This window comes from Spea bombifrons, chromosome 7 (genome assembly GCF_027358695.1).
Source record: "Spea bombifrons isolate aSpeBom1 chromosome 7, aSpeBom1.2.pri, whole genome shotgun sequence".
NCBI classification, from domain to species: Eukaryota; Metazoa; Chordata; class Amphibia; order Anura; family Pelobatidae; genus Spea; species Spea bombifrons.
The window spans coordinates 9021684-9041854 of NC_071093.1; the positions used below are offsets into that span (position 1 = coordinate 9021684).

The 20171-nt window shown below is 38.4% G+C and overlaps 1 protein-coding gene across 1 annotated transcript; it reads left to right on the forward strand.

Annotated features, from left to right (window-relative positions):
• The first annotated feature begins 1292 nt into the window (after positions 1–1292).
• Positions 1293–7087, forward strand: TBR1 (T-box brain transcription factor 1). Its single transcript, XM_053471034.1, has 6 exons — positions 1293–1981; positions 2431–2585; positions 2843–2964; positions 3472–3630; positions 4216–4277; positions 6037–7087. Exons 1-6 carry the CDS (start codon positions 1293–1295, stop codon positions 6869–6871), a joined length of 2022 nt encoding a protein of 673 aa, XP_053327009.1. The 3' UTR covers positions 6872–7087.
• Positions 7088–20171: the final 13084 nt, after the last annotated feature.

The window sequence follows — 20171 nt, forward strand, 5'->3', positions numbered from 1 at the left end:
GTACCATTGTTGATGTGCCCCAGTAAGTGTACTATAAATACAGGGTATATGGATAACATTACATAAGGCAATATGCATGCATTAACATAAAGAGTGATACAAAGAAAAACAGTAAAGCAATATAACAATGTAAAGCTTGTTAATGTAAGCTTTTTATTTATTATAAACATATAATGCGTTTTAATTGTATTCCTCTGAGTTGAACCAGTAACTAGAAAAATATTTTTCAACCCTAAAAAAATGAATTTCTTACAAACAATTAACTGTTTCTGTGCTTTAGAGCATCTATTATAGAAACACTGAACAATGTTTAAAATGTTTAAAACCATAAATGTTTGTGGAGTGCGAGCTCCATTTTTTTCGGATAGATCGACTTAAAAAGCCCCTCTTGTGTTTAATATGTAATCTATAATCTAATATATACTAATATCTATATGCTGTAAATGGATAGATAGATTATTTTCTTTGGGGTTTGCACTGAGGATTAAATATTTAATAATACTATAAAGGATGCCATAAACATCACTCCAAATGCATCATGTCACTTCCATTCAGCATCTTATAATTATTTCAAATCTTCCACCCAAAGACTCAGTGTTTTCCCTTTCGCCTGAAATCACACAGTCCAAACGCTTATATATATATTTCCTTCTTCTTCTACTTCTTCTTCTTCCTGAAAGGTGCCTTGAAATCAGTGCTTGCAGCTGATGGTAGGAGGTGTAGGAAATGCCCCATATAAAAACCCCACATGGTGTATGGGCTGAGCATTGTGATTGCAGTAACAAGTGATCTTATCATTTGTACCTAACAAGCACCTAACTTAGCTTATCTACCCCGAGAGGATCTCATCGAACCCAGGTCATCATCGCAATCTACTGGGAAAGGGTTAAACATTTTAAAGGGTAAGATACCTTCAAAATAAGGAAAAAATAAATAAAAAAGGCACCAACACCCCCCCCTTCAATAAACTGTGCTTCAATTTGCCATCCCAGCAACCAGCAGACAGGTGATTATCCTAATTAATGTCTATCTAATTAAATTACTGTCAGCCGTTAACCAATGGCAAGAGCTGTCTCATCAGCTCCAAGTGAAGCAGAATCAAAAGTGAGTTGTTGTGTTCCTGCCTCATGGAGTCAATTGGCCAATCTGGGCTCCCAAGCAAAGTGGATTCAAGCCCTGGGAAGAGGCAGTAGAGTGGGGTGGGGGATTTAATTGTTCCCCTGGATGTGTGGATGGTTCATGTGAGTGCTCTGCAGTAACAGGGGGTCTGAGGGGTTAGTTGGATGCTAGCTATGCAGTTAGATCACTGCCTCTCTCCTTCCATCATGCTGTCCAAGAAATTCCTGAGTGTGAGCAGCAGCTACCCTCATCCAGGAGGATCTGAGCTGGCTTTGCATGATCATCCCATCATCTCCTCCACTCCTGACAACCTGGGGAGAAGTTCACCTCTGAAAAAAACTAGCAGGGGGATGACGAATCAGTCTGATCCAGACAATTTCCCTGACTCCAAAGACGCACCAGGGGACGGCCAGAGGAGTAAGCTGTCTCCTGTCTTGGATGGGGTCTCTGAGATTCGTCATAATTTCGATGGATCTGCAGCAGATCGCTATCTCCTCCCTTCTCAGTCCCAGTCTGTATCCTCGGCTCCCACTACTATGTTTCCCTACCCCGGCCAGCATGGACCTGCTCACCCAGCCTTTTCGATCGGGAGTCCCAGCCGGTACATGGCTCACCATCCAGTGATCACCAATGGAGCTTACAACAGCCTCCTGGGCAGCTCTTCCCCGCAAGGATACCCCGGCGCCGGATACTCCTACGCCCAGCAGTATGGACATTCTTACCAGGGGCCACCTTTCTACCAGTTCTCTGCCGCCCAGCCCGGACTGGTCCCCGGGAAGGCTCAGGTCTACCTCTGCAACAGGCCACTTTGGCTGAAGTTTCACCGGCACCAGACGGAGATGATCATCACCAAGCAGGGCAGGTAGTGGCACTTCCCGGCCGCCTGCGGCTCAGCGGCACTCACCGACGTGTTTCGGTTTCACGCACCGAATTTACTCCCACGTTTAGGATTTATTTTTTTTCTATTTATACATTTCACTTTTTTAATGCTGTTTTACGTTAGTATTTTTACAATATCTTCCTATTTTTTTTTTGCTTTATTTAATTCATAATTAAAATATTAACTGCACGGGTTATTTTAAAACATAAATGTCACTTTTTATAATTTTTTTTTTTTTATTTATTTTTAACTCTAGCATGTGTTCCTTTTTAGATGTAGTTGTATCTTTTAGTAGCAGATTTTTATTTTATAGTAGCATTTTACATGCACAAGCTTTCTGCATCTGAATTTTTTTCTTATATTCCTTATTTTATCCTTAATTTCCAGCCTACTATTCTCCTTTCTAAACTATTTTTTCCCCTTTCCACCAGACGCATGTTCCCTTTTCTAAGTTTTAATATTTCTGGGCTGGACCCCACGGCACACTACAATATTTTTGTGGATGTTATCCTTGCTGATCCAAACCACTGGCGGTTTCAAGGGGGAAAGTGGGTTCCTTGTGGCAAAGCGGACACCAATGTACAAGGCAAGTCCCAATTAACACATTTTTTGTTTAGTTTTATCCTTCCACGCTTTTTTTTTTTTTTTTTTTTTTAGGTGAGAAACATTCATTAAAGCCTTTTGTGTTCAGTCTAAGGAGCAGATGACGCGAAAAATAGAAGGGTTTTTTTTTTTTTTTTTTTTTTTTAAATGTAAATGATCCAAACTGGGGAAAAAAGGAAATTCTGTTTTTAAAAAATGTGGTATATATTTTTAATTGTGTTTTAATGTGTAATATAACAGGTAATAGAGTGTACATGCACCCAGATTCCCCCAATACCGGAGCCCACTGGATGAGACAGGAAATTTCTTTTGGAAAAATGAAATTAACCAACAACAAAGGAGCGTCTAATAATAATGGCCAGGTAGGTGCAATGTCCTGCTATTCATGTTCATGTGTTTATGAAAAAGGAATTGTACTTGTCTTGTATACAACCCAGGCTTGCTCTCCCCCAGCACAGAATATATTTATAGCATGTGTGTCATTCAAAGCCATCTGTAAGATGCATTTCAACACTTGCAGATCCTTGAAGCAGTCTGGAATAAATTACTGTGCATAATCTATATTGGCTGTTCCCAGCTCGTTCATTAGGATATACATCCAGTATTCTGCATTTTCACACTTTGCAGTTAAAATTCACATTATTTAAAAAAATCCTTTTGTAAGGCGATCCATTAATGAAAGATCTGCAATGTGTTTATGTGATATATAATTTCCATGCAAAGAGATAATTGCCTAGACACACTCAGTGAACATTTTAAGGTCTTAATCTATAATAATAGCAGCAAAAGGTCTGTATGTTGGCCACAATCTCCCTTTCCATACACTGATTTATTTTATATATCAAATGTTTTATATTTTTGGGGGGCAGATGGTTGTTCTGCAGTCTCTTCACAAGTACCAGCCCCGGCTCCATGTGGTGGAGGTGAATGAAGATGGTACAGAGGATACCAGCCAGCCTGGAAGAGTTCAGACCTTTACATTTCCAGAGACCCAGTTTATTGCTGTGACTGCCTACCAGAACACTGATGTAAGCAATAGTTTCCAGTCTCTGTGTGTCACCCCCAAGCTGTCCAAAAATGTTCAAAATAACCCCTACTTCTATACATAAAGAAATGTCTATTCTCTGTGGCTCACAAGGTGTTAACTTATTACAAAATATTTTTGCGATAGGGAAAAAACCCCAAATTTTGACTCACTTTTTACTGCTAAAAGTGAACTTAACATTACAATAAACTTGTGTGCAGTCCATTCATATTCGGAATAGAGTGCAATAAAATTGGATTAAAAAATGTAAATATTTTTGTTTATATGTTCTGCAAATTTTTATATATATATATATATATATATATATATATATATATATCCATATAGCTATCTATCTTTAATCTAGAATGAAACATTCAATGACGCAGAAATTGATATAAAGACGATTGTTTTAAATTACACTCTTAGAAATATAAAACATAATGCATGAGCTTTATTGTAATATACACATGAAAAAAGTGAGCACAATTATCGAAAATGCCTCAGTATAAACTGTATTTTAATTTAAACATTTCAAATTAGTTTTGTAGGTGCTCAAGACTAAATCTTCTACTTGCTTTTGTCCTAGATAACACAGCTAAAAATTGATCATAATCCTTTTGCGAAGGGTTTTCGGGACAATTATGACACGTAAGTAAAATGTTCAAATTCCTCTAAGCTTGGTCAAATTATCCACGTATTATTTGTGTGTATGAGTATATAATATTTTTTTTCCTTAAGTACCTAATCATACCGTTACACTTATTTACTAATCTGATAACTAGCACTGAGTTTTTAACTTGGAACAGGTGGGGATTGCAATAATTTTCTGAGGTTGTCCTATAAACCCTCATTAAACCAGCAAATTATACTATAATCACATCATTTATATGTATGATTAATTATAATACATCGGGCACTTAGCAGCCTACTTCACGTTAGAGGCAGGTTAATGCCAGACATGGTATTAGATTTTTGGTTATAAATTAGAACACTATACATTTGTTGTTGTCTCCGTGGCCAGAGCAATTTAGGTGCTTAATGCTTATGCCGCCTGCATGGACTATAATGCCTCTGGCTGATTCTGATGGGAGTAGAATTCAAGGTTTCTGCAGCAAGTTGCTGTTCCGTATGTGCCAGCAGGTCTAAGGAGTTACTAAGTATCTGTAGTAGTAATGATTATGCTTTTATTAACTGTTGGTTTAATGCAACATAAACCAAGTTTATGCTGAATTTCTGGATTATTGGATCTATTACATACCCATTACTACTGTATCAGACTTCAATGCCCCACTGTAGTAACACATTGTGCATGTGGAGTTAACACATATTGTATATTGACAGACTTTTAGTGAATCCTACCTATTAACATTCCTATGAACTACCAGCTGCAGTAATGTATAGCAAACACAGTATATTAGTGCATGAATATATTGTTAGATTTATTTCACTGTGCTGTGTAGTAAAATGGGAAGGTAAAGGCTCTGGATTATTACAAGATATATTTTCAGGAATTTCAGTGATTTTCAGATACATTTAGACTTCTGGTTTTGTCTTCCTGACGTATAAATATGAAAATGTGTCTTAATCCAGTGTATAGAGGATGCTGCTCTGTGGTGTATATTGTGATAAAATAATAGTGTGCTGTATTTGAGATCTAAAAATGCTTTATGATAAAGAAGACACTATACTGACTCTTATAATCCTGCCAATACATTGTGACTTTAAAAAACAAAATACACCATTATATAACCGTGAGGCAAGGAAGGGGCGGCAGCATTTATCATGGCTAAAGTCTGGCCAACATGTTTATGGAACGAATACATTGATACATTTAGAGTAGGACAGAAAGGATCCAGGCATCGTGCAAAAACTTAGGTTTAATTGCAGTAGGAAACAAACAAACATTTATTTATTTATATATATTTATTTTATAGAAATAAAATGCAGATAGTGACCAAAAAAATCTTTAATGTTTACTAGCCCAATGGGCCATACTGTCAATGCGCTGGTTACATTAGAACAGCACAAAGTATCTATTTACTAGGAAATCGTACACTACTGTTACATTGTTGTGTGTGTGTGTGTGTGTATGGATGTATAATATCTCACACACACACTTTTCTTCGTGATATGACTGCAGCATGTTCAGTGCCCTACTATACACAACAGACCCTGTGGAGTTGAGCAGATCTTGTGACATTTATAGCTGCTATAATTAGTCCACTTTTTTGTTATAAAACCTGTTTGTTTTTTATGTTGAGTGATCAGTGGCTGAGCATGTGTGATTTCTTATAGTTAATGACATGGCCTTCAGGTACTGTACACGGGGTAATAGATCCCAGATGATGATGATGGGACTCATGCTTATTTGATAGCCCAGCGCTGACCTTGGTTCTATGTATTTTAGGATCTACACTGGCTGTGACCTGGATCGCCTCACCCCATCCCCCAATGACTCCCCACGCTCACAGATCGTGCCCGGGGCCCGCTACTCCATGGCCAGCTCCTTCCTGCAGGATCAGTTTGTTAGCAACTACGCCAAATCGCGTTTCCACCCTCCAGGAGCCGTGCCCGGGGCAGGCACTGACCGCAGCGTCCCCCACACCAATGGGCTGCTGTCTCCCCAGCAGGGGGAAGACCCCGGTGCCCCCTCTCCCCAGCGATGGTTTGTGACCCCAGCAAACAACCGTCTGGACTTCACCACCGCCTCAGCCTACGATGCGGCCACGGACTTCGCCGGCAACGCTGCTACCCTGCTGTCTTACGCTGCTGCCGGAGTGAAAGCTCTTCCCCTGCCAACCGCCGGCTGCACCGCGCGCCCCCTGGGCTATTACAGTGACCCCGCGGGATGGGGCGCGCGGAGCCCACCCCAGTACTGCACCAAGTCTGGCTCTGTGCTCTCCTGCTGGGCCCCTGGGGGGCGGGTGGGGACTACTAACCCCTACCTGGCAGGAGTGGAAGAAGCAGAGAGTTTGACAGCAGACCGATCCCCCCTTGGAGAGGACACCAAACCCAAAGACCTGTCTGACTCCAGCTGGATTGAAACCCCTCCATCCATCAAGTCCATGGACTCCTCAGACTCCGGAATATACGAACAGGCCAAGAGGAGGAGGCTCTCACCTCCAGACCCTGCGGTATCTGGCAGCTCCTCGCCCCTAAAAAGCGAAGTGCTGCCCCCTAGGGACTGTGAGAAGAACTGCGCTAAGGACCTGGGCTATTATGGCTTCTACACTCACTCCTAATCTATGGCACTGATTATAGTCTTAAAGTGACACCTCTCGAGGACACTGAATAAGCTATCATTGGGATCCACAGCACTGACATTTCTACGAGAACACTTATTATTGGGGTCTCTCACTCTTCCTTTTTTTTTTTTCTTCCAATATCCACCTACAATCACCTTGAGGACACCTACAACTTTCTAATGGCTTCCTTGGGACCCGGATTCACACCCTTCACACTTTACTCACCTACCTTCCTTCACCCCTTTTCAAATCTCCCCCCCCTCCCCCATTGGATGACTTCAGCACCAATGTGAAGGGTATAGGGCAGATCAGCACCGCGGACAGCACTGTCTCTGCTTCGGCCGCGCCGTGGACAGCGCCTCCTGCTATTCCCAAAGTAGATGCCTCCTTGTAGCACGGTCCTTAAGGAGATCCTGACTTTGTTCCTGATCCTCCTAAGGCCATAATTTTTTCCATGGTAGGGATTTTAAACAAGCTTTTAAAGCTGTGAAATTACTGTCTATAATTATGTTAAATTTGTGAAGTCGCCAGTACAGTTCCCTCTTAAACTTTATATATTTGTTTTTTTTTAACCTTTTGCCATTGATTTGGTTAAACGTTTTGCTAGATGTTGCGGAATCGGCTGACAACGAAATACCTGAGATGTGCACTTGTATATTTAATGCTAACGTCATTTTATCTGTTTTTAATAGCCTTTTAACCCAAGGACAATTTTTTTTCTTCCTTTTTCCATAAAACTGCTGGATTTACAAAACAGTGTCATACACGTTAAAAAGAGACTTATGGTATATTAACCTTTTATTTACTGTGCCAAAATCAGGGCATTGCAAAGCACTGAATCCTTTCATACCATCCTCTTTGACATTTTAATTATAAATCTATTTGAAAAAACCCATGGCAAATACCGCATTTCCGAACTGCTGGTGACCTATAGTGTAGTCCAGTGAGAATTTTAAATGTGAATTGTATATGACATTCTAGAACTAAGGTCCATTTTTAAATGTCTGGGAGAAAATGCATAGTTATAGCGGATTCTTTTTTGTCTATTTAAGTCTTGAATTTAACAAGCGTCATCATTATAGATTATGTGAAAAGCTGGATTCACAGTTTATTTTATAAAATACTCTATCCAAAATAACAAAATGCAATTCTCTCTATACATATGTGTACATTTCGGGCTGCTTTTTGATTTATTTTTTTATCACTGCATTTGGAATTATTCGTTGTTTGTGATACCAGCCTTTGGAAGACTTTGTGCAACTTAGATGTTTTTAATTTTTTTTTTTTTTTTTTATTTATATATTTTTTTCGTTTGTATCGTCTGTATTACGACTGAAATAAATCCACAAAACCTTAGTTTGTTTCATAAACTAGTTTTTTGTTTAAAAAGAAAAAAAAACTAAATTCAACGAAGCAATATTACTTATACGTTTCCGTAGATATATATTAGAATTCGATATATATATATATAATATATATATATTATAAAAATTTCTCCTACAAACTCGGAAAATTAAGTGTTACATGCTATTCTATATTTAAGCAGGTATAAATTCCCATAGTAGAGGGACACTCAGGATCGCTTTATATTGGGGTATATACATTAAATCCGACAAAGCTAAAATCTGTAGATGTAGGGATATATAACTTCTAAACACACGTACATAACAGGTGAATCAAATACAAGAATTTAGATTTTGTAAAATTGAATATATATATATATATATATATATATATATATATCTTTTTACATTATCTATTCAAGTTTATAATTCAGACACAGGGCACTTATGCTTTCATTTTATTATCTAAGTGGGAACATTCGTATCCCAATACAATACTGAAAGAAAATATTCAATAATTTTGCATCAGTTTACATTGATATAAATTTTATACCTTACATTAAGATTCTATATTTGTGTAAGATTTATAAATCGAAGGTGAATACGGGATTTTATGTACCTTTTTGTTTTTTTATTTATCGAATAAATGTATTTGCAGTTCCAATCAGTAATTAAAATATAAATAGGACTACAGTGATTTATATTATTTGATTGCCAATCATTCTTTTGGACTGTGATCTTAACGGTCTACATTATAGGAACTCCGAATTCCTGTCTATTAGCAAAGAGGTTCACTGCTGTATAATGAAGTTACTATGAAGTGATGGGAAATACTCTGGTAATATTTAATGAGAATCTAATTAAGCTAAAACACCCCACCATTCTTATATGACCCTGATCTTGTGATGCAGTGTTAATGATCTGATTCAAAATTCCGAGTATCTCCATGTACAGGATCAGGTTATCAGCATCTCTTTTATACTATTTATTTGTGCTTCCTACACAATTATTTATTTTTAAATTAGTGTGAAAAAATCATTAGAATTTTAAATAAGCTTAATTGTGAGATATTCTAGAATTTGTTTAAATATGTAATGATTTTTATTGCCATTGTTTTTGTGTATATACCCCTCCTGATCACTACGGTCTCCCCCACTCCTGTGCAGACAATAATATCCTTGTCAGGATATTACTATTATCAGGTAATATTTGTGAAAATGGGAAGGTCCCCTAGGCATTTGGGTTCTTAATAGCTTTTCAAAGCAGTAGAATCCCACCAGACATCGAACAAACTGGGATATTGAAAGCTGCAATTTTGGATTTTTAATTTATAACACTGATTCAGAAGTCTTATTGGTTCCATGATGTTGGATTTTGTCCCTTTTTCCCTTTTGTTTAATAGCTGGGGTTATTACTAACCATATTCTCTCAGCTCACTTAGGTTTAATAAGGAATATTCTGAATTGTTGGCTGACAAACATGTAATATTTAGTTGTCACAGTGCCCTTCTGAACAGGTGAATAATCACATTGTTTGAGATACATTTGTACTATTGTGTGCACAAGTTCTAGATAATAATATAATAAATTACTTTTTAGGAAAGAAGATAAATGCTTGGACCATCCTACAATTTCCAATTTTCTGTAAAATACCATCAAGGCTCCATGATGGGTTTACAGATTATACAATTCTCTGCTTTAGTTAATTTGACCTCTGTTTATTAAATGCCACTATGGGCCTATTATTATTATTATTATTATTATTATTATTGTTTTTTTATCTTTTATTTCTATAGCACCAACAATTTATATTCAAGGGGTATGACAAGACTAGAATTGACAGACTAAGACAAACATTAGGTGGAGAGACCCTGTGTGTGTATATTTTATATGTATGTGTAGATATACAGTAGATATCTCCTTTTTATAGTAGCAATAAATTTTGTAACATTGGATAGCACAATAAATGCAAGTCAAAACAAGACTTGTGGGCTATACATTGTATTTAAAGATAGATACATCTCTTCAAAATCCTATAGGCAACGTGGTCATGTTATCAGCATCGTTTTTGAGCTAAGACTTAGTATTGCGCAAAAGAAATAAGACACCTTTTAATCTTAAAGCATTCTCGCTGTGTTTTAAAAAATCTGCCTAATGTTACTGACAATCTTATTTTAAATCGTCACTTTCCATTGCCTTGCTATATTGTTGGTGTATGTGTGAAATGTGTGAAATATATATATATATATATATATATATATATATATAGATATATATATATAGATATATATAGATATATATAGATATATAGATATATATATATATTTTTTTTTGGTCCTCCACTTGCACTATTGCCATACTGCTGTTATTTTAAACATGTTATTGACCGGTGGAGAAAAAATAGTTTCTTTTAATATAAGCAGAACACTCACAATCTTATCTGTTTTCTGGGGTAACTCCTGCAGGGACACAGAAACCTGACATAAACATCTGATGCAAAGGGCCACAAAACACACAATTGGTTATTTTTTCTTTTCTTTTTTTTTCTTAAATTTTTCCCCTCTATATAGGCAAAAGTGTTTTGCTCACATCTTGTGACAGGTGTTTTAAAATACTCTCCTTGCCATAAAAAGATTCAAGGCTTATAAGATTTATTTAAGAACTAAACACTACCTCCTTCCTGACTTCTTGCACCATATTAAATATGGTTAATTTATATCAAGAACTATACACCTCCACACTAATTGCCATCTGGTTTGACGAGCTGCTTTTTTTTTTTTTACTTAGAGAAAAAAAATAATATAAAAAAATAAGTTTAACTTTCAATTGAAATCTTGAAGAAATCTTCACACACTGAAATGAATGTATCCATTTGTTTACTTCTTTCTAATCCATTTTCTTCTTCTTGTAAATGTGTTGCTTAAATATGCTTTTGGTTTTAGGTTTGTTTGTTTTTTTGAATACAGTGTATCAGAATTCCGGTGTTGTTTCCCAAGACACATGTGAAACTAGTTCTAAGCATCTCTTTCACTCATTAGGTGCTACAGAATTTCAAGTGTTTACATCTTTTTGTCGAACATATTGTTTCCTGCCTAAGTAAGATAATCTATTCCGGTTGTCTCATTTAAATAAGTGCAATAACAACAAAAAATATGTCCATGTGCCAGTTTTTGTAGGATAATTTGAGGATCTAATTATATATCAAACATTTTCACCCAAACTATGTCTCTGAGATTGTAAACAAAGGTAAAAATGTAAGTATGTAGCATGTTTACATAGCGCTATCCATAGGCGTTTTTCTGTTCCAGACACAATCGGCACAAGTAAAAATCCTGGGGCGTGCGAGACCTGATGTAAGATTTCACTTCTCAGGGGTTTAGTTGAGTGGTGATGTTTGGGAAGTTTTTAAAATGTTGCAATAGTTATATTTTTCTACTTTTTATAAAATTGAAGATACATTTGGGTTCATTCACAAAAGGTGTAATTGGCAGAAGAGCTACAGTTTCAGCTCACTGTCATCTACTTGACAGAGCGGCCGCTTAACAGTGTGGCAAAAGGGCTATTGGCCCCAGACAGTGGTATGTTTACCTTGGGTGCTGCCCTAGGCCTGATCCATGCATCCCCTTTGTTGCCGCCATGGTGCACTGGGATGTGAAGTTTCTTAAGAGCTTGGTAATGCATCCCATGGAGAGATTTCCTTTGTAACCGGCACCTTGAGCAGTGGGGCACATCCCTAGGCCAGAACATTGCTTGTCCCAGGGCCCCAACTTGCTACTTATTTGCTGCTGTAATATACTCGCACATAATGCACAGGAGTAAAATTCTTTAGGTTACCTGGAAAAAAAATAGTTTGGTTGGGTACTTTAATTGCAAAATAAAACAAAAGTCTCGCCCTTCACCCAGCTCTAATTAGTGAAGTACTTCGGGGGCATACAGAAGAGCTCCACAGCACCTGAAGGGCCTCTTCCATCATCTGATCTTTCTAGTGACCTCCATCAAAGTGTAAACTAAACCCATAATGGCTTCTTGGCAATGAAAGAACCCTTCTATTTGAAATGGAAAAAAAAATCAAAAAACCCAAACACATTCTGGAGAAATACGTGATGTTATAAGACCATTAACTCATGTGAGGGTAATAGACCAGAATATTTTGTGACACAGGATACTAAGTCCTAACTCGCTTGTGTAAGTCTGTATCTGGTTGTGATGTAACTTGCGTGTTGTGTTTTATAGGTGCACAGCGGCTTTCAATGCAGTCCATGTCTTCAGTAGGCCAGTTGGGGATATCAAAGATCTCAACTGTAACTGTTCCATTTTGCGGCATGACATTGTGGGGTGGGGGGGGCTTGATCGGCTAAGAGGCAAACTGCTCTCTGGTTTTGTAGGCTCAGTTGACCTAGCCCATGTTACGCCATTGTTGATATGTATGGCACATGATTAAGTATACAGTTTCTATAGGAATATTTCTGAACAGAACAATGCTTCCATTACTATCATAAAGAAAGGTAGCACACACAATACATTATCCTCTTATATAAACCAGCATTTGTGTTATCCAGTAGAATATTTATCAAGTACTTCAAAAAATATCATTGTTTTAAATGTTGCACTTATCCCTACTGGCATGGACTTTGTTTGGAAGTAGAATTTTAATCGTTCGAAATTTGTCTGACCTTAGCTCTCTATTAATTGAATTAAAATACAATATATGAATTAAAAATTAATATAAAAAGCTTCAATAAGAGATAAGAAAACGAAGACCTATACTTTCATAGTTTGTAAATTCTTAGAGGGTTTAAATAACACAAGGGCAACAGGAGTAGATTCGTGGATTTTTTTTTTAATTATTATTTTTTTTTTTTTACAATTTTAGTTCTTGCGCATTTGTTAAGGCAACTCCATATTATTTGTATGTGTTCTTGACCCCCTGTCAGGGGAAGGCTGGCACCTTGTGGCCTAGGAGGCAGTTCGGTTCTGGTGACATTTAGAGGCCTGTTTCAAAGGGTAGGTCCCTGACAGCTTCTGGATTTACCTTTCACTTACAGCAGGATCATCTCCAGGTTTAGGAAACGATCTGGACTCGATTTTGCACTCCAGGACCATCACCGCCAGCAACTTAACTAAAACTAAATTTCCAGAAATATTAGGGGGAAAAAATGGATCCCCCAGCACAGAGGGGACCATGGCCCACTTACATAATCTTGTGGCCCCTATATGCCTCCCAACTGAAATGCCATCATCCACTGCCTGCCAGCACCACTGGAGGAGAATGGCCGATTAGAGGGAGAAATAAAAGGAGCGTGAGGTCTGTTATTACAGACCTCTGTGTCCCTTCTTCCTCACAAAACACTGAAGCCGCACGCACCGAGACTAAGCAGTGAGACAGGGGTCTGTATGAACAGAATTTGCACTTGTGCTACAGGACTTCAGAAAGGTAAGTGTAGGGTAGAGTAGATAGTGAGATAGAAGGAGAAGAGATAGAAAGAAGGGAGGAATGAGAAAGAGGGGACAGTGAAAAGGGGGAGAGAATGAGAAATAAGATAGGTGGCAAGATAGGGAAGAGATAATGAGAAACGTGAGTGATAAGAGAGATAAGGACAAAGGGAAGAGATAAAGAGCAGGAGAGGGAGAGAATGGAGAGAGATAATGAGAGATCAGAGTATGGTATATATGTATATTTTGACAGCCTATCCATTACTGTGACTGTTTTATGCCTAAAGGGTATATACACAAAAAGTTTCCGCACTTTTATATTTTCTTTGAAAACGGTGAAGGCGGGAGGAGTAGTAATTGGCTGTGTCTTAGCGTGTCATGTGACTAGTTCTGTCTGCCAGTAACCAGAATGAGGAATCTGCACACTCCAAAGGAACTCAGGTGCTTAACTGTGCCAGGAAGGGCCAGCTCCCCAGTAGATCAAAATAAATAAAGGCTCCAGGCACTCAAGGGTTCCAGCTCAGGCAGATTTATTAAAGGAAGACAGAAACAACATTTTAACCTCACAATGAGGTCTTTATCTGTCTGGCAAGCCGGCTGCCCTTGCAGTTTCGAGTTTTCACCCTGGGGTCAAGATTACTGCGAAACGTATAAATTGCACCAAAGAGGAACAGCGTCATATGCTTCTTGTGGGCAGAAGGTGTGCCGGGAGCGCAAATTCATCTTGGCATGTGTGCTCAGTTGAAGAAGTTGCAGGAAAGTTGAATGTGAGTGTTGGATCTGCCTATGTTCAGTAAAGTGTGTGCCGGGTGGGTGCCTAAGCAGCTTACAGAGAAGCAGAAGCGCAAGCTCTTAGACGTTTGTTCCCGACACATGGCCCGGTATTGTGAAGAAGGTGATGATTTTCACCAGAAGATAATCAGTGGTAATGAAATGTGGGTTCACCATTACGAGCCTCGAAAGCAACTGGCAGAGTATGCAGTGGAAGCATCCATCCTGATGATGTTGATGTGAAAGCAGTGGTGCATCAGTGGCTACGCGTTCAACCAAAAACACTTTTTGCTGATGGCAATAAAAAGTTGGTACGACGTTGGGAAAATTGCATTGCAAAGGAAGGAGACTATGTAGAAAAGTGATGTAATTTGTTTTGTTTTGAAATAAATAGTTTAAAAAAAAGTGTAGAAACTTTTTGAAGTCCCCCATGGGTGGGCATGAAGTCAGCTGCTGGACCACTAAAGTTTAGCCAGCTTTCTGTTCCCCAATAACCTAGAGAGAGACTCAGTAGAAGGAGAGTTGTGGTTTCAACTCGCTTTGCATAAAGCAAATGTTTGTAGTGTTCGTGGCTGATGTTTGTGAGTTAATAGATATTTTTAAATGTTTTTTATTATTATTAAAAGAAAATATGGGAAGCATTATTCTTTTGAAAAGTGTTGACTGCTACTTGTGGGGATTTAAAGTTGGAAGCCAATTCTTAATTCCGCAGAAAACATTGTTATTGGTGAGAAGACAAGGCTGTTATCTGTGTTGAATTGCAGAATACAACAGATGCTAAGATGACCCCTTCTTGCAATCAGCTAGCTTTTAGTTTCATGTCCAAAAATAGGCAAATATTCCATTTTCTATCAGCCTAAATCTTTGTAATGTCATTGTATGAGGTACACAGCACAAGTAATAACAAGATCTATCTGTAGTTCTAAAATACTGCCAGTTTGTTACTTTTCTGTTTCTCTTTGTTTCAATGTTTAATTGTGCTTCAATCTGAGAAATAAATCTTTCAAGGTGTTGTCTTGCTGCACTGTGAAAAAAACACATTCCTCACAGTGTACTAAATGATTGAAGAAACGGTCAGCCCAAGACTATCTACTCTTTTCTGGACCCTTATTCCTTGTCATCTATTTTACCTTCTCACCCCATACCTGTCTCCTTATCCTACATACGCTATCTGACTAAAAGTTTGTGGACTTCCAAAACCATAGGCCTTAATATGGAGTCCCCCTCCCTTTTGCGGCTATAACAGCCTTTGGCTGTGGGAATTTGTGCCGATTTAGCCAAAAGCACATTTGTGGTGTTAGGTAGTGACATTGGACAAGATTGCCTGGCTCACAAATAGCCTTTTAATTCACCCCAAAGGTGTTCAATGGGGTTAAGAAAAAAGCTCTGTGCAGGACCGTGAGATCAATCAAGGCTATCCACCTGTCCCAAATCAGGGTAAAGGTCGTTAAAGAAGGAGGGTTTGGCATGGGAATGCCAAGCCCTCCCCATTAAAGGATCAGCTTTCTACAGAAAAGCCAACAACTGCAATGATAATAATGATCTTCAACTCGTAAATGCTTGACGCTATTTGGTGAAATTCACAAGGAAGCCCCTAAGCTGACGCCCCTATTTTATACCGAATCAACATTGGCACATGGAACGTGAGGACCATGTACGAGTCAGGAAAGACCGTGCAGGTTGAAGCTACCACCTTACCCTACTGGGCATTAGTGAGACAAGATGGATGCAAACTGGGCAGAGATGACCGATGACAGGACAGCTGTTGCTGTATTCTGGACATGAAGAGAGTGACGCACCTGACACAGAGGGAGTAGACCAAGCAGGCACAGAGCCAACTCAGGACACAAACAAGTTCTGGGGACTATGCTCTGGGAGAGATGAGAGAGAATGGAGAGAGATTTGTGAACCTGTGTGCTCTCAACAACCAGCAAGCGCAGAAACAAATCCATTGGATGTTGTGGACCCAGCTCGATGATCTGGACTTTGCAGATGAGTTTGCACTCCTTTCGCAGAGCAAACAGCAGATGCATGAGAAGGGTGAAAGAATAAAATTAACTGAGAGATGAACACTAGAGGGCCCCACATTACAATTTTTAACTGCTTTATAGTGAATATTGCTTTCAGAATTTGTAGTTAATTTAGTGATATTTAAAGTAAGATTCAAGCCCTTCTTACTGGTGGGAATCTCCGGGGCTCGAGTTGCTCAATGCATAATGAAGTTGCTCAGATAAAATATCTCGACCCACCTACAAATGACAGGTTGGTCCTCCAGCCATAATTCCATACATTTCACTAATTAATTGTTGCAGATCTTAAATATAATATTATTGAAGCAAATTTCTATCACATATAAATCTCTTGCGTGGTTGCATAGAGATGCAATGATATACATCCAATGTGACGCTTGCCAAGATGTGTGTAAAAAAATCTGATTATAAGTCTGGCATGACCGTGCTATAAAACAACCCTGCCGTGGTTTTATTGAAGGTGTAATCAGTGATGTATTAAGGCTTTATGATGTCGTAGGCATGGTCAAGGCCAAGTTCTCCCGTCCACATTTACCACACCATCATCTGCCCTCCCTTTTCTCTCCAAGCACTGCTTACTGCTGCAGAGTGCAGGGATTTGATCAAGCCCAGACATGCCATCCGGCACACTGGGTAAATATCTGGTGGACTGGTGGCTGACATCGCTGCATTCTTTCCTATACTGCCCCCCCCCCGAGGCAGATTGGGTCCTGCAGTGTATGGCCCCTGGCTGTACTATAGGTTTGAGCCAGCAGGAGAACAAATCTTTCCAAGATTTCTGATCTCCCCAAGCGGCTTGACTGTGCTGCCTGCCACCTAGTAGTATCACTTTATGCACACACACCTAGGCATGCTCCTAAGCTGCTACAGGTTGCCCCCCCCACACCTACAGCCCTGGGTCTATACCTAGGGGGATAGGCCAAATACATCACTGCCTGTAACAACTTCAGGCTTCCCTAAAAAGAAAAGTTCAGTCAGATGTACAGTACATGTAGAGTTATAGGCCACGAAAGCCTAATTTTTTATTTGCAAAATTCAATATTCATACTTTTTTGGACTTATTGGTAGAGGTAGGGGTCTTGATAAGTGAATGACCTTCAGACGACCTTAAGCATCACAGCAGGTATCAGATGATTGTTACTGCATGCAAGGAGAAGGGTAGTAGGCTGACCTGTTGCTTGCGATCTGATCTGACATAGTTGCTGGTTGTCACTGACTCATCAGTAGCGTTCCATTTATAGCTGAAGGGGTTGATTTCATGTATGTATAAAAGAAAGGTATATAGAAGATGATTAGCAAAATAATATTAAAATGAATGGCTTGGTACCATGAACAACACATGACATGTCACACTGTGTCATGATTTCTTCAACAAAAATAAAGCCAAAATGGAAAAGCCATGTGTAAAAATCTAAATACACCTTATGATTCACTATCTTGTAGAAGCACTTTTAGCAACAACAACCATTTTCTGTATTGATTTATCAGGCTCTCACATCATAGTCAACCCAATGATTGCAAGGTTCCCAGGTCCTCCTGGCAAAACCCTTCCAAACAAACCAAACATGTTCAGTATTTTTCTTGTCGTGTCATGAACTTTAACATTTAACATGCTAACTGAGACCTGTAGAGTCTGAGATGTAACTCTTGATTTTTGTGCAATTTCTTAGAGCATTTCATCTTGGGGTGGGATTTGCTGGGATGTCCTCTCCTGAGAAGATTGGCAACTGTCTTAAATGTTTTCAACTTTTGAATAATCTTTCTCACTGTAGAATGATGGACTTCAAGTAAATGCATCCCTCTTCATAATTTCCCATGATAATCTGGGTTTTATCCAGGATGGACTGATATATTGATTGATTTTTGTTAAATACCAGTAAATTTATACCATCACTTTGCATTAGGGAAGTGCATTTTCTCCTTCTTAATTTTTTTTTTTGTTTTAGATTGCTGTATCTGCTTTAAACTTTTTGTCCTTTCATAATAACCTTTTAGCTTTTTATGTAAATATTAAAAGCATCCTCAGGATTTAGAAGGCTAGTCTGAATACCGTATTACCCCTGCTGATCCATAAGGATTTGGTATATTTTCAAAAGGCATTTTCAATTTAACATGAAGAAGCTCGTAGTATTATCTGTTGTTTGTTTTGGTTTAACTGAGAAAGCATGACGATTAACTCCAAACATAGACATGTGACTAGGCAGCAGACAAAGCTCATGATAATACTCACAGTGAACGTTATTATGTAGTGGTCAATACAAAGAAACTCAAAACCATAAAAATAATAAGGAAAATGTCCGGAAACTCAGCGGTGGGCAGCAGTAGTGTTTGGTTTATGCAAAACATAGGGTTTGCACCCATACTGGACAGTAACAATTATTTACTATACATGAGATTACATATTCCTGATACACTGATGCTGGTGTCCAAGTCTCGATAGGGCTGTAACTTAAGCCCTTGAAGAGCCTGTAGGTATTTTTACTTTAACAACCCATTTCAATGGACATGGAATGGAAGGTACAGCGGCATAAATGGTTGTCTGGTAGAAAAATGATAGGGGCAGGGGGACTGGATGGGCTCTGTATCTCTCATTGGTTTCTTTATTCTATTTCTCTTGGCCCCTATCCACCACACAGAGAAGGTTAAGAACAATGAGGGATTGTAGCTCTCTTGGTTATCAGGCGACCACTATTTCTTTTTTGGGAGGAGTCACATTTAACCTGGCAACTCAAAGGTTAATTAATCAAAATTGCTTGCTTTTTCACAACTAGCATCAAGGTGTATCCCAGTGGGAGCATTTATAGAAGTGCAAATGTGAGTTGGTAACAGTGAATACAAAATTCAATAGCACAACTTTGCCACTAGAGGGCAGCAATGTATTTTTGGAAAAATAGGACTTTCTTTCTATTTCGATCAGTTTCTTGTAACGCATTCTATTTCATTTTGTAACAATTAGGAAGCAGGTACAAAGTTGACAGCATAGGTAACATACAAATATTAAAAATGTCTGAGGGTGTAGCATGTTTACCTTTTCACAGAGAAAAAAGGATAAAGAGAGAACATTCATAGGACATGTATTATTATTATTATTATTATTATTATTATTATTATTCTTTATTAAGCTCCAACACATTACATAGCACTGCACAGTGGGTTGTGGTTGGTTAACATATACATGAGAAATATGTATTTACATATAAAAATACTACAGCTTGCCGTCTAGCCTCATGACACCTTCAAAGTTCCTGGCAAGAATGGTGGGCTTCTGATTCTGCTAGGGATTTTCTCAGAGTTGATGTGTTAGTTAACTGTGTTTCTGGTAATACACATGCAAGTGAATTTTAATTATTAATCTAAACACTGTTTCATAAAAAAATGCAGGTCTTCCAAACAAGATAAAGCATTTTCTGCAACGGATTGGCCATCAAGTTACTTCTGTAAATTCCATGTTGACATCCAGACCAATAGTGTAACATTAAGCCCCCTTTTTCTTTACAGAGTATTTTTACACGATGACATCTGTGCTCTGTTTCTATCTCCTCCATAAAATATCTCATATTGATACATTTAAGAATAACATATGGATTTACACATTTTGTATCATATCACTGAGGACTAGAATGATATCAGAACTTTTGGGTTCCTGTGAGTACCTGTGAGAGGGGAAAACTCCGTCCACTGGCCTTAAGGCTTAGGATGCAAAGAAATTGTTTTTTTTGGA